The sequence below is a fragment of the Diuraphis noxia genome, unplaced genomic scaffold, assembly GCF_037042655.1.
Source record: "Diuraphis noxia isolate RWA-SAM2 unplaced genomic scaffold, SU_Dnox_SAM2 contig0002, whole genome shotgun sequence".
Classification (NCBI taxonomy): domain Eukaryota; kingdom Metazoa; phylum Arthropoda; class Insecta; order Hemiptera; family Aphididae; genus Diuraphis; species Diuraphis noxia.
Window position 1 is genome coordinate 52775590 of NW_028301712.1, and position 16010 is coordinate 52791599.

The following is a 16010-nucleotide window of genomic DNA, read 5'->3' on the forward strand; positions in this document are numbered from 1 at the left end:
AATGATTATTTACTGCAAACATGCAAAATAGCAAAAAAACAATAAGAATTCAATAAGCACAATAATTCAGTTATTTTTTAATTTCGTGTTCAATATGAAATCATATTGTTTATTATTGTTACTCTTCTGTGCTAATTTCTTGAACATACATGAGTGTCAGGTAAGCACTCTAATTAAACAAATGTCGTCGATCATATTATATAAAATGTCACACCTACATTTTTTAATAGGCTAATCATTCGAATAATTGGGCAGTTCTGGTCGATACATCAAGGTTTTGGTTCAATTACAGGCATGTAGCAAACGTTTTGTCCATTTACAGAAGTGTCAAACGTCTTGGTATACCGGACAGGTACAAAATATACTCATGACAAATTTAAAATGTTTAATTCTTTTCTAATAATGTAATGGTTTTAGTCAGATAATATTAATGGTCGCTGATGACATGGCATGTAACCCTCGAAATCCCAGTCCTGCAACTGTATTCAATAATGCTGATCAACAGCTAAACGTTTATGGTGATGACGTTGAAGTCGATTTTAGAGGCTATGAGGTAAATGTTTCATTTTACTTATTAATTGTAATTTTTTTAAACCTTTGAATATTTAGGTAACAGTTGAAAACTTTGTACGTTTATTGACGGGTCGATTACCTCCTGATACTCCTCGTTCAAAACAGTTGCTTACTGATGAAGGTAGCAACATCTTGATATACCTTACTGGCCATGGTGGTGATGGATTTCTTAAGTTTCAAGATTCTGAAGAAGTTACCAGCCAAGAGTTAGCTGATGCTCTTGAACAGATGTGGCAGAAAAGAAGGTATTAAAATCGGCTGTGTTCATTATAAATCAATATCATTGATACTCTATGTATGTTATATTTTATTCTTAGATACCATGAAATATTCTTCATGATTGATACTTGTCAAGCTTCATCAATGTATGAAAAATTTTACTCACCTAACATCCTTGCAATGGCTAGTAGCTTAGTAGGTGAAGATTCCCTTTCGGTAAGAGTTTTATGCATGATATTGTATTACAGAAAATATAAAATAATTAAAATATTTTGTATTTCAGCATCACGTAGATCCAGCAATTGGAGTGTACATAATTGATCGTTACACATTTTATGCGTTGAAATTTTTAGAGAATGTTAAACTAAAGAGTCGTATTAGCATGAAAAGTTTTGTAAGTTTTTATTTTATATATTATGGTATATTTATAACACTTTGTATAACTGATTTTAGTGGTGAAACTGTGTATAAATCAAGATTTTATTCTTGTAACAAAAGTTTTGTGTACAAACTAAAAAGCATTTTTATTATTGGTTAGCGAATCAATGGAATAAATTTGTTGTAAATAATTTATACTATAAATTAAAATTGATAATACCTATTTTTTAATTGATAATCATACATATTCACTCTCAATATTTATACTTGACATTTTAATAACATAATAATAAATAATAACTATAGTTAATTTTATTTTCTAGCTGGGTGTTTGTCCTAAACAAGATTGTATTTCAACAGTGGGAGTACGAATAGATTTATTTCACAGAGACCTCGCCAAAGTTCCAATCACTGACTTCTTTGGATCTGTCAGACCAGTTGAATTAACATTTGACTTTTTAGATATTTCAAATACACCATTATAGAAAATAATTGTAAACATTGTCCTGTATAAAATTATTTATATTTGTATATAATTTTAAGAGCACAACTCTATTTAAAATGAGATTGTACCTCGACGACCGACTTCTGCGCATGGATGTGCTTTGTTTCTCAGCGCAGAATTCATTATTTGACTAAATGGGGGAAGTGTCTGATCGTCGCTGATGAAAACTGGTCACTGCCGAATAGAGTGTAGTTCAATATTTGTGAGCCGGTTATTTCATAACAATTTATATATAGCTAAATTATGTTATAAATACTTTATTTTTTTTTATATATATAAAATATTTATAATTCAATTGTCTACAGCGAGAAAATTAAATGAATATACAATTTCTGATCTCATAATAATAACTGTTTTTTTTTTTTTTACAAACACTAATAAGTAATAATATTAAACTGTAAACTTTATACAGACAGATTACTTGATAAACCAATTACGTTGTCCGTATTTCGCGGGTGGTCGTTCTTCTTCTTTAAAGTCTTTGAGACCAACTGGCAATTCACCAAACACTTGTGGTTCTTGAACTGGAGGTTTCGGACGATTTCCAGTGTAGACACGAGCTTTACAAAAGAATCCATGCTCAGGTCGCTCTATGCCCATTTTTTCAAACACACATTTATCATACACCGCTTGTGTCTTACGACATGGTTCAAAATCCATGCGGCTACTAGATTTGTCGATACAGTTGCTATAAATTTGAAATTCATCAAAACAATTGCCTTTCAACTTCCTAAAGAATTCAAGCGCACAGCTAGTGACTGCCTTGCCCTCATTTAAGCATTTACGTGGATCATTAGTTTCTTGCTTACACATCATAAACTCATCGTTTACATCCAGGCAATATTTACCTAAACACAGTAGACACGAGAGATACAATTATCCACGCCTCATAATGATATAGACATAGGTATAGTTTTAATAACATTAAAAAAAATTACCAATATGATGAGCAGCGGCACGGAGACCCGGAGAGCTGATGGGCACTTCTTCCACTGTCAATTCTTCGTACGTCGGCAACTCAATGTCATTAGTTACTACCATATTTACCAATATTATTTAAGAATGCGATCACAAATTACTGAAATATATCTATTAGAAAACTACAGAAAATTCAAAAAAATGAAAATTATAATATCATGTTTTATGTTCTTACTTCTTATCAAATACCTTTGAACGGGATCGGGTAATTTAGACAGGGGTTCCAAACGTTTGTACATCAGCTGTTATAGTCGGATCTTTCATTCCAGGCCACAGAATAATAAATTCGTATATTAAAATACGCACTTTGACTTTAGTACGTTAAATGTAAATTGTCAAAGAGAATGGACTTTGGTTTGTGCCTTAACAACATTATTTTTATTTACTCCTATATTCGTTAATTATGCAAAGATGATATAAACAGTGTAAACACTAAATTTTTTCTTTATCAAGCACACGTTTTTTGAAACGGCATTTTGCTTTTGCAAAACCAATTCATTATTCATTCATTCCATTCACATCGTTGTGGTCTGGAGATTGCTACTGCCGAGACAGCTATTGGTTTGATATGTGAAGCCTAAGAGTTAATCATAATACTATCAACTCGTCCACCCTGATCCATTTTATACCGCCAGTACCTCCAGAATCGTGATGGACGATGTGGAAGTTCCGTTTAAGGATCTTCTGGAACATAGTCATCCTGAAGTGTACGAGTATTTAAAAAATGCCATGCGAATGCTACAACGGCAACAGAATTTGTTGGCCAAGATAAAAAACAGCAATTCAATCGACTTCAAGGTAACTGTGTCACGCACTTCTCAATGCTAAATAAAAGTATTTTACTTTATTGACTGTAATTTTTTTCAAATAGAAATCAAACATTAAAACTGAATGCTTGGACCAAAATTCTGAATTAGTTAAAAGCACCGAAAACATTAAAAAAGACACTTTAGAAATTAAAAATCAACCAAATAAAAATTCTGATAGTGGTGCACATAATGTAAGTATATTTTTTGTTAAATTTAAGAAAGCCGATGAAATAGATACAGAATGAATGTTTATTTCATGAACATTAGAGTATACAGAGTTTTTCACTTATGTTTATGGCTTATATAAAATAAAATGGATAAAATATTGATTTGTATATAATTTCAAGGAAGTTATCTATTAATATTAATGCATGGCAGACAAGAAGTTATTAGTGATTTCTAATAACACCCGAGATATGTATTATGTTTATCTCAAAAGAGAAAAAGTCTTGCTCTAACTCAACCAAAATAATATATAAGTGATTGTACCTTTGACTCCTACAATTTGTCTCAGTAAAATAGATCCTATTTAGTTTATACACATGATTGATGGATAATATTGCTTACTCAGTTACACTACCATCTACCATTTAATATATCACTTATAGAGTTATAGGATTCAGTTGCCACACCATTACTAATGATTATTGTTGCTTACATTGTAGACTACATTTTGATACATTTTCTGGTTATAATTTAAAAGCGCTTAGATTTACTGAGATTTTACATAACCTTTTTTTTATGATTATCTTATACTTAAGATACATAATTGTTTTCAACATTTCAAACTTACCAAGGTTGTTTTAAATCATATGTTATATGTATAGACAAGACTTTTATGTTCTTGTATTACTTTAACTAAAGCTATGCAATTATTGTTTGGACAAGTTTTCTGTATGTTTCATTTTACGACAAATCTATAAACAAAATATTATTTTTCTTTTACGATATAAATAGATTTTTAGATGTTGAATATTTCTTTAATTTTTACGATTAAAATTAACAAAAAATAAATATTTGAAAAAAAAATTAAATAGTAATTTAAATTGTTAGTAAAGTATTATTACATTTTATTGATCATATTTTTGGTGACCAGAGTATTAATGTGATACTTATTTTTCTATTATAATATTTATCGAATATGTGAACCTATATTGAATCAACAATAATAGGTAAATTATTTAGAAGACTGAATATAAGTAGAACTAAAAGCATCTAGAAAAAGTAAATAGTTATTATTATTATAATTGTTATTATTTATATTTGGGCAATTTTTTATAATGTTGATTTTAGTGAATGTAGAACTCTAGAATTCCTTCACACTATAAAAAGTGTATAATAATAACTACACATAAATTATAATATAACAAATTATTTAATTATTTTTGTAAATTATTTAAAGTATAATTTATAGTTTGTCAACTATTAGTTACCTATTATAAAACAAAGAAAAACAAATTTTCTTATTAGATGCTGTTAAAAATGGAATTAATTTATAGCTATTTTAAGGTGCTTATGTAAAAAAAAGTTTGCATTTAAATTGCTTAAAAATATTTTGTTCTAACCTTTATGAGGTTATTAAAATCTGGTCTGTATTCATAACTATTCTATATAATATACCTATATTATTAAAAATTAAATCCCATAATTATTTTTGACAATTCTAATTTTTCTTCAGATTATAATTTTATTAGGTGTTATATGTAAAAAATAAATCCATGCCATACATTAATTAGTTATTATATATTATAGAAAAGTAGTTAATTATGCTTATTGTTATAGATTGAAAAGTTGGAAAATGTTAAAAAATCTGAAAATCTAGAAGTTGATAACCTAGTAAAATCAGAATCTGAAATCAAAGAAGAAGGAGAATGTAGTGAAGATGAAGAAAAATCTAAAGATTCAAAACAAGTCAATCAGTATAGTTTGGGAGAAAGTCGTTTTATATTAGAAGAAACGACTGGAATGTATTATGATCAAGTGACTGGTTATTATTATAATTTAGTAAGTTTAATTTATTTTACCATCAATGTTAATTATATTATTATTTAAGAGTATTATAGAATTATAGAATACTAGAATAGTTATATTTAAGAGCATATAGCTTATGAGTATGAATTTTTAACAAGTTCCCAGCCAAGACTAACCCATTGAAATTGATAGTTATAGTTGTTCCATATTTGTTTTAAAGATTAATGTGGTTAAATCTTATCCAATATCACATAGAGGATTTTTAATTGCAATTAATTAATTAAAATTATATTTAAAAAATCTAAGTCAAGTAAAAATTGTAACTTAAGTGAATAATCAAATTTATGTTGTAGCACAATAAGCAAATTTGATATAATTATAAATGCACAATTTTGCACAATTTATAAATAGGTAAATAGTTAAATAATACATGTTTCATGTAAGACAATTCTTATTAAAAATAACAGAATGGGAAGAAAGGCTATTCAATGATGGAACCCTACTAACAGAAGTTATTAATTTTTAGAAATTATGATACCAATTTCTCTTGAAACAACTAAATGGGTTGTCTAATTGTCTTGTAGTATCATTGTTAAGTAATTAATTATAATTTTCTATGAAAATGTATATAAAATTGTATTTTTTTAATGTTATTTAGATTATTATTTATGTCCATAATTAGTTCATTCAAAACTCCAAGAGTCTACAATTATGATATTTACAATCCACATAATAAAATTGGTATTTCAAATATTTTTCTTATTGTAAAAAAAATATTTATTTTAAATCTATGCGACTTAAATTTTATATTTATAAAAAAGTTAACTGATTTGCATCTACTTACTATAATTCAACTCTTTAGTTAAAAGTAACTTTAAAATTAATGTATCTCGTTATGTAGCTTAATTAAAAGTTACTAAATTTTAACTTTGAAAGAATCAAATAAATAGTTATTTTCATTTTAAATATTTATTCGAAAATTGAAAATCATAAGTCTGAGAGTTTTTTAATACATATATTCATGGTCACATAATGAATTGCTTCATCCATGTACACATTGAGCATTTAATTCAGATATACTGATCAATAGTTTAGTCTTACATGTAATTCAAATAAATGTAAAACTTGTATATTAATAAATTTAAATGAAACAAATTGTTTGTACATTTGATCTGAGACTTATATGAGCATTTTTAATTACAGGATAATGGATTATTTTATGATGGCAACCAAGGATGTTATTATTATTTTGATGTAATAGCACAAAAGTATAGATTACATTCCCAGGTACATTCAGATACAGCTCAATTGCCTTCTAATGAGCTCAATGTAAAGAAACAAAAGCATACCCAAGACATACCTGAAAGTATTAGTGAGATTAGTGATTCAGAAAATTCTGAAGATAGTGGTAATTTAATTATTAAAGAGGACACAGAAGAAGATATTGAAGCAAATGAAAAAGAAATAAAAAATACTATCATAAAAACTATTGAAAAGAAACCTATTGAATTTCAAGAAGTGAAAGAAGAATTAAATATTGAAAACAAAGTTATTAAAGATGAAAAAGAAGAAATCAAATCTGAAGATTGTCCTTCTCCACCTTCTACTTGTGAAGTAATTATTTATTTATGTTAGAAATTGATTAAAAGTTATGTTTCTTGCTATAATTTCAGATTTTAGATAAGCGTTATTTGAATTTGTTGCAATATACAAAGTTATTACCAGCACCTAAGAATATAGTTCACAAATTAACACCTGATGGGGTAAACCATACTGGTAAGCCATTTGAAAAATTGGCACAACAACTAACTTACGTAATTTGCAGAGTAAAGCAAAACAATATGCACAAATAAGAAATTGGTACACAATCAAGCATCAAATAACTGCAATTGAATCAGAAATTATTCAGTATGATAATCTAGTTTGGGATCGAATTGAACAATACCTGTGTCAAAATAAGAGAGATGATAAAAATTCAAATTGGAAATCATACAAAGAAGTTAAAGCTCACCTTTCCGATACACAAACTAAATTGATTAAATCAAGTAAATAATAATGTTTGAGTTCTAAATTGAATTATATTTTTGTAATGGATAATATTTTTAGTCTTTATTTATTTAAAATATTTGTTTTTAATTATTATAGAAGTTGTTGGATGGCCTCCGTGTATACGTATTATAGTAATAGAATCCAAAGCATGTAATTCATTGGTTGGTAAACTATTTTTAATTACATGTCCTGGTGGAACAATAGGGCGTTCTACAAACAGAGATGTAGTAGTACCTGATGATAATGTTAGCAAGGTTAATAAACTTAATCTATTTATCACATCATTAAATAAATACTAATATTGAAAGAAAAAATTTAATTTTATAATTATTACATTTTTTTTTCTATTTTAGTTACATGCAGAAATATCATTTATTGGTAATGTAAACAAAGTTGGTAGAGGTCATTATATTGTTAGAGACAAAGGTAGCACAAATGGCACATTTTTGGATGGTAAAAAACTTCCAAAGCACTCTTCTTCGAGTGAACCTCGTCATTTAGTCCATGGCAGTGAACTAACTGTTGGTGACACCAAATTGTTGTGTCATATACATGAAGGCATGGAAACATGTAATTTGTGCGAACCTGGTATACAAGCTCCTCCGTCAGAAGAAAGTAAGTGTACATTTTATTTAATTTTATAGGTAGTATTGACAAAGTTATCAAACAAATAATTTCACTTGTTTTTATTTTTTTTTTATGGGAAAGTAACTAAGTGATTGCTGCTGTTTTATATTATGGCTGGGTCCAATTATTTTTACCAATTTCTGTGTTTTACTTGTTTTTTACTGCATTATTTTTTCAATACAAATCCAATTGGCTTGCCTGTTTTGAGAATTCTAACTACATTTAATTGATATCATAAAATTAAAAATGTATTGTATTTCCATTTAAATGAATTATAATATACCTATCTTTTTATACTAAATGTATTCATTTAAAATTTTTAACAATTTGGATTTGCTGTAAAAGAATTTTAAAGCTAACTTAAATATTTATTTATTTTATACCTACTAGAAATTCAATATATAATCGAGATTTATATTATGTATGTTACTATAGTTGATCTATTTAATATTTTTTAAATTAAAATTTAATTATTATCATAAAAGTAAATGTTAAAAACAATTTGAATATCATTTTAAGGTGTTAAAAATGTTGTACCTCCAAAACGTAAATTTGATGATGAACTAAAAAGTTTAAAAGAAAAATATGGATTGCTTGGCTGTGAACCACCAGATGCTGTATTACCAAAAGGTTATAAAGATAGAGCTGATAAAAGAAGAAAAACTGTTGGATCTCAAAATGCAAATGAGAAAACTGAAGTAGCTTGTGTAACACAGTGAGTTTTTATAATACTCCTCGTAATTTTCATTATTAATTAAAAAGTTGATTGAATACATTTTACTTTGATTATTTTATTTTATTGTAAATATTTTTAGAAAATTCAAAGTTTTATTATGTTTGGATCTAATAAGTGAAATTGTGAAATTATTGATAAGAAATAAACTAATATAAAAATAAAATATATTCATTAAGTGTACATTATATATTTCACTATTCATTTTCAATTACTTAATTATATTTCAATCATAATCTCAAAACAAATTCTTTATTGTTAATTATTAATAACAAAATTTATTTATTTAATTTATTTTAGACCAATTCCTACAAAAAACAAAGGTTTCAAATTATTAGAAAATATGGGTTGGACTCCTGGAAAATCTTTAGGATCTAGTAATTCTGGAATTAAAGAACCTGTAAGTATTATAAAATTAAATCATATTATAAATACATTTATTTAAAAATCATTAATTTAAATATAATATTATGTATTACTGACAATGATATTTTATTAAATGATGATTGATAGATTGTTACAAGGTAAATAAATAATTCTGCTTCTTTTATCCCATGTTAAATTATTTTAGTTTATTGACATTGTTGTTTACTTGTAATCAATGTTGTAAATTCATAAATGCACCCAATAATTAATCTATTTTTTCACTATCTACATCTTTATTATTGCCAGTAAAAAATATAGTCACACGTTATATTTAACACTACAAATCAATTGAATCCATGCATTTACCAACTGCATGTATGTATTTTATTATGTTAGATTTTTCAGAAAAAGTATCCACTGAGTAATTTACAGTTGAAAAGAGAAAAGGGATTTTCATTTGACACTTTTTAAGTAGTAGAAACTATCTCAAGAATTTGAAAATGTGGTCTTTGAATAGGTATATTCAAAAATTCCAAAAATTAGATTTTTAAATAACTCCATTATTGAAAAAATAAAAGATAAGCATACTTGAGAATCATCCTGTATACACACATATGAAGTAACTTGATTTTAAAAATCATAATTATTTATACATTACATTTGCTGCATTTAATATAATTATAAATTATAAATTTAAATTAATATTCCTTTTGTTTAATTCTTGTCATAATTTAATATGAATATGGCTCTAGGAGAGTATCATAATCCCCAATCATCACCTTTGGGTACTCTACTTTTGCGAATACGTCGATAAATATGAAACTAAATAATATATATGTTACGCAGTTGGTAGATTTTGTACATTAAAAATTTGAAATATTTTATAAAATGAAAACCAAGTTAGTATATAAAAAAATGGAATTGATTTTTAATTTATGTTTCCTTAGATTTATGAATCCAGGAGTTGTAAACACTATTTAAGATGTTAAATTTATCTTGAATGTGGTTTATGGTCTAGACTTACAGAAATGTTTCTCATATAAAATATTCAGTTTTAGTGCATTTGAAGTTAGTTATATGTAGAGTGCTTTTATTCACTACTTAAGCAAACATTTATGCATACGACCCTTTATCCATTTCTAGTTTATCTGTAAACTTATCTGTAGTAATATTATAAATATGCATGTCTTAATCAATTACTTATCTATTTGAGGATTAAACTATACATCCCAAATGTAAAGATTACTTAAAAGTTTGAACGTATTACAGTATTATTTATCTTATTATAGTATACTTATATAATAACATAGATATCAGTACTCACTAAGGTTTATTGAGAAATACTTTTACGATTGGCACACATGTATATTAATCAATTATCTACTATTTGTATACTTATTTATTTTATTATTAATTTGAATTATTATACTATATGCTCCTTAATAGAATACATATAACCAAAAATTATTTAATAATTTTGATATTGTGTGCATTTTATTTTAAACTAGTTTAAATGCAGCATATAAATATCTTCAAAATTTATATATTTTCTAGGGCAAGCTTTGGAAGTTATTATTTATAATTTGTCTTGATGGTAACAAATTTGAATAATTAATATACATTGCAATTTATATGTATTGCCATTTCATTACACAAATATATTAATTGCATTATTTTTAAGATTTCAATGGATGTCAGAGATGAAAAGATGGGACTTGGGTTTTCAACTAATTTTAATCAATCTGAACAACCCAAGACAAATATTGTAATCAAACAATCAAAAATACGCTTTAACTTTGGCAATAAAAGTAATATGCCAATAAAAACGAATCGTATACATTTTACTGAAGGTAATTTTAAATAACTTGTAAATATAAATACTTTATAAAAAGTTATTGAAATTTATATTTTATGTATACCAAGTATAATTATAATTATAGAGATACCTAGTTTATATATTATTTTTCATATTTTATAACTTTTTAGATGAAACATCAGAAGAAGAAAAATAGTGATTATATTTTATGAAAATTAAAAATTATCACCTTATCAATGAATATAATTATGGAAGGAAGTATTATTTCAACAATTTAGATTATATTATATTTTAATTTGTAAGAAAAGAAGATAATGTTGGCTTTATGATGTAAAGTTTTTACTGATATTCCAAGTTATAATCATATTATTGAAATCTGAAAAATAAATAGTTTTGTATATTTTTGTCATTGAAGTATAATTGTAAGCAATAATATGTTATTTTTAAATCTATTTTACCAATATTGAATTAAAATTATAATGTTCTTAGATGATTAAAAAATAAATACTATTAGGTAATTATGCTGTATTTTCTATTAAGTTTATATTATTTAAAATTAAAATACAGTTTTTCAAAAATCGTGAATCATAATAGTAGCTACCTTACTCTTAGAATAAATTATATTTTTGTTTACCTTCATATTCATATTAAATGTCAAAGTTTATTTTGGCAATTGGCACAATACTTTAAAATAATTTTAAAATAGAAATGTAAAGTAGTTATCTAGATTATAATTGTAACAAGACTTTTGATTTTAAAATCATCGCTTGTATGTTTATTTATTAAATTTAATTTTCCTTGAAAAAAAATTACTGTAAAAAACTCATGTGTGATCTTAATAGATTGACAACTGTTATTATCTTTTGAGAAAATTTGATTTGTTATTGAAGAATCTATAAGAAAAAATAAAAATAGTACAGTACGCTACTTGATATTTTTTCTCTGCAAGAAAAATTATGAATTATAATCATAAATAAGTTTGAGAGAGGGGAAGAGTTACAACTATAAACTAAAGAGTATTCACATACATACAAATACAACATTGCAACAAAAATTTTTAAACGCCAAACGCTTTTCCATCATTTATATGTGATTATAAGAGGTTAACCTTCCTTACCAAAATCAGAAAAATTAGCTTTATAATATTAGGTATAGGCTATATAGAGTGTAACAGGAAGACCAGACAAATTAAATAACTTGTTTTAATCAATATTTTTTAGTTTTTAGATTCTGAGTATATCATGGAATGTATTGTATTTAAAATTATGTGTTTTTTCTGCTATCAAAAAATAAAAAGTTTCAGAAAAGTAAAAATGAAAATTTAATACAAATTCTTCATAAAGTTTTTAATAGTAACTCAAAAATATTAAAGATGTATAGGTACATATTTTGCAAACTACCTTTACTTGGGCCATTGGCTAGGTGAATCTTAGAAATAAATTACAATTTGCAACTATTCTTTTAAGAATTTTAGTACATCAACGATCGGAGCATAGATTTTCTGATATCTAGTTATGTAGGTACTGTAGACGTTTCGTTCCGATTTTAATCTCTTTTTTTACCCTGTTTTCATTTAACTCTAAAAATATCTTATAATATGACAAGTGTCTTATGGCTTAAGCCGCTTTCCTAGATCATCAAACCTTTTTTATGCATTTCGAAATTGATTTTCGCTAGATCAGTAGGTATAAAATATCATGCTCAATTTTCCAATATAAATTATTGAGTTTGGTAACGTCGGAAAAAATGTAGGTGAATTGTTAATTGAGAGTTCACAATCGTATTACTAAAAATTCCGTTCTCAATCGTATTTTACCGTTTTTAAGGCCATCACAAAGACCAGAGTGCGTTACCTACCATAAAATAAGGTAAATAAGAAAAACTTGGTGTCGCGATCTCCTGAATCCCGACCCTAATTAAAAAAATAAATAAAACATCTCCCCCAAGCTAGAGGGTATCCACACTGGTGGGCCTCCCTCCTTACGCCATTCATGTTATTGTTTATTTATATTATCAAATTTACTTATTGTATATAAATTACAGATTGTAAATATTCTATTTTATCTAATAAAAAAATAAAAATAAAGTAAGAAAAATAATTTGCCATCCCTGATAGATATAAATTATATTATTTTTACTACGCGAAAATGAAATAAAGCAACACCTGAAATGTTGTCAACTAATATATAATTTGGTATTTATTGTTTCCATATTTTTATTTCTATGATCATGTTCTTGAATTTTTTTTTATATGTAGGTACTCGAGAAAGGATGGAGGAGAGAACCAGTGAAGAAGAACATGACGTAACACATAGTGTGATCGATATAAAACGATAATTCCTGGGACTCTTAGAATGGGATTTGTCGAGGTGGACACTGATGTTATAATAATACCAATAATACATTATACTATCCTACTGATGATAAAAGATGAAACCCTCAATGATAATGTTCTATGAAATGAACTATGAAGAGTCTAAAGAGTCAAGTGGAGAGAATATGGATATAGCGATGAAAACGTGGAATCGCCTTTAATAATTATTCTTGTCCTGGTATTAGACAGTCAACAGAAATTACGTGAATACTGAATATATTCGAAAACAACCAGATATTTCAGACAAGATGTTTTCTGGTTTCCAGCGGCTCTCTACAGCCTACGCAGGCAACATACAAATTGGTTTCGATGAGAATTCATTACAATAATACAACTATGTTAAGTTAACTTTTCAAATTATTTTGATGCATTAAACCAACAACAATTCCATCTTCCTTTCCATTTTACACAGACTTGGGATTTTCTAGAATACTTAGATAATTATTATGATTATGAGGCTGTGGCTGTCGACTTGTCGTTTCCGGTGTTGGAGACCGGTGAATTCCGGCCCGATAACATTTTAGGTATAGGTTAGTTGCGGCCCGACAATATTTTAGCGATAGGTGAGTTGCGGCCCAAGTAATTATCATTACCTATGTACCTTACCAATATAATATATATTATAGTAGGCTAAAAACCTGTCTTGTTGAAGCTTTAATAAACTTAAAAAAAAATATATATATTATATTATATACCATTGCCTATGTACCTGGAAGATGTGGTGTTGAATATACCAGGGGTGTCATTTCAGTTTTTCTTAGGGTGGGGCAAAATTTTTACCGGCCCTTTGACTATTTAGTTAAAATAATATGTGTATTGCAAAGCTCGAAAAAAGAATAACAAAACAAATATTTTTTTAAACTAATGCTATATCTATTAAGCAAGAAGAAAAATAAATAATACAGCTAAAAATAATATACTAGTTCATAATATGATATAATAATTAAATTTAATTAAAATAGCAAAAATTAATGTAAGCTTAAGCTTTTAAAGGATATCTACGAGATTTCATGTCTGCAAATAAATCAATAGCTTCTTGAAGATCAACTTTTGAAGCTTCATCACCTTCAACAGCAATCACTAGCAAATCGCTCAAGCGCTCATCAGTCATTGTTAGTCCTGCATGTTTTTATACGTTTTAATGACGTAAAAAGAGTTCGTTAGAAGCAGTTGATACAGGTAGTGTCATTAAAATAGAAATAATTTTTAGGGTTTCTTTTGGAATTTCCAACAATTTTTTAGATATGGAAAAAAGATCATGAACTCCATCTTCACGGGTATTATTTTTGTTTTTATAGAAAGTAGGTTTTTGGCAATAAGAAATTCAGACTCTAGGAATATAGGATTAATTTTTAAGTAATTAATAATTATAGTGATCCAAAAAAGCTTGAAGATAGGGACTTTTGAAGTTAAAGTAATCAGGATCCGAAGAAATAAATATAGTACAGGTTAAAATAATATTGTTGTTAGTGTCATTAAAACGTTTGTCAAGTTCATTCATAAATCTATAAAATAAAATAAATACATAATTAATTAGTAATTACATAATAACCATGCTAATAAATATTGTATAAAAAAATATAATAAGCGTTGTATAGAAGAATTAAGTTATGCATTGAAAATTAATCTTTTGTTTATATTATAGGTACATGCAATAATGCCAAGTAAAAAATAAAATATGTCCCTAGTTACATTGGTAAGCAATTATTTTAATCATATTTTCAAATCATAACTCATTGAAAAAAATTTAAACTGTAATAACACTGCAGAACTTGTCTATCAATTGCTGAATAAAATAATACTTTTAATTCATTCACTGAATTATTTAGTGTGTTATTTGAAGTATTCCCTACTGATGATTCAGTAAAGTAGACTTTGAGCCTTTTATTGAAACATAGTGATCTGCTAGATCTGTGATTTGTAGGAATTCCATTTTTAGTAGCAATTAATTCAGCATTTTTTATTGTATCAACCCAAAATGTATCACTCCGCATTTCATTTAAACTTTGTCTAGTACATTTTATCAGATCCACTATGAGTAAGGCTCTATAAATATTTTTATATAGCTCTACTATGAGCGAAGCCACCATTCCAGCGGCCCTGTGCCCCTATTGTACTAAAAATTTGACCAGCCCACAAAAAATCAAGGGTGGGGCAACTCACCATCACTGGATTATGACGTATATGCAATATGTATCATATACGCTATATACGTATTGGACAATGCTAATAATATTCCTTATGTATATAATATATAAAAGAACAGGACTTTTTTTCGGTTCCGATTTTCTACCAACACAATTAAACTTTTTCCCAATTTTGTTCTCAGAGTGTTTCTAAATACTTTACTGATTGTCATCACGTAATGTATACATCATGACTCTCAAAATAACATAAATATAATATTATTATGTTACTGCTGCATGTGTACGATCGTCTTAATGTGCCGTCGCCCGTCGTCGTCGAATAGAATCGTGTAAAGCATTTCGAGAACGGGAACTGCTCATTCGGGCGGCAGACGACATGAATAATGATAGCCGCCGTAAACGTACTTATACTATATACATTATGTACACACGTACATAACGGTTTATATACTTTAGACGTGTGTG

General features: G+C 26.8%; 3 protein-coding genes across 4 annotated transcripts; 2 read left to right on the top strand and 1 right to left on the bottom strand.

The window, feature by feature from the left end:
• On the top strand, positions 1-1671 carry PIG-K (Phosphatidylinositol glycan anchor biosynthesis class K). The gene is made up of 7 exons (XM_015511377.2): positions 1-160; positions 231-352; positions 418-553; positions 610-818; positions 891-1008; positions 1076-1186; positions 1494-1671. The coding sequence occupies exons 1-7, from the start codon at positions 95-97 to the stop codon at positions 1653-1655; spliced, it is 924 nt and encodes a 307-aa protein (XP_015366863.1). The 5' UTR covers positions 1-94; the 3' UTR covers positions 1656-1671.
• Positions 1672-1916: 245 nt separating this feature from the next.
• On the bottom strand, positions 1917-2827 carry ND-19 (NADH dehydrogenase [ubiquinone] 1 alpha subcomplex subunit 8). Its single transcript, XM_015511378.2, has 2 exons — positions 2614-2827; positions 1917-2523 (listed from the first exon to the last, which is right to left on the bottom strand). Exons 1-2 carry the CDS (start codon positions 2714-2716, stop codon positions 2093-2095), a joined length of 534 nt encoding a protein of 177 aa, XP_015366864.1. The 5' UTR covers positions 2717-2827; the 3' UTR covers positions 1917-2092.
• A 261-nt stretch (positions 2828-3088) lies between these two features.
• LOC107163788 (uncharacterized) lies at positions 3089-11609 on the top strand. 2 transcript variants are annotated; one of them, XM_015511365.2, is made up of 12 exons: positions 3090-3451; positions 3525-3653; positions 5245-5466; positions 6637-7047; positions 7107-7196; positions 7259-7478; positions 7579-7736; positions 7836-8097; positions 8629-8824; positions 9143-9242; positions 10890-11058; positions 11195-11609. In XM_015511365.2, the coding sequence occupies exons 1-12, from the start codon at positions 3305-3307 to the stop codon at positions 11218-11220; spliced, it is 2130 nt and encodes a 709-aa protein (XP_015366851.1). In that variant the 5' UTR covers positions 3090-3304; the 3' UTR covers positions 11221-11609. The 2 variants fall into 2 exon arrangements, with proteins under 2 accessions (XP_089074863.1, XP_015366851.1); XM_089218737.1 differs by lacking the exons at positions 10890-11058; positions 11195-11609 and adding an exon at positions 10763-10834 and having other exon boundaries at positions 3089-3451.
• The last annotated feature ends 4401 nt before the right edge of the window (positions 11610-16010 follow it).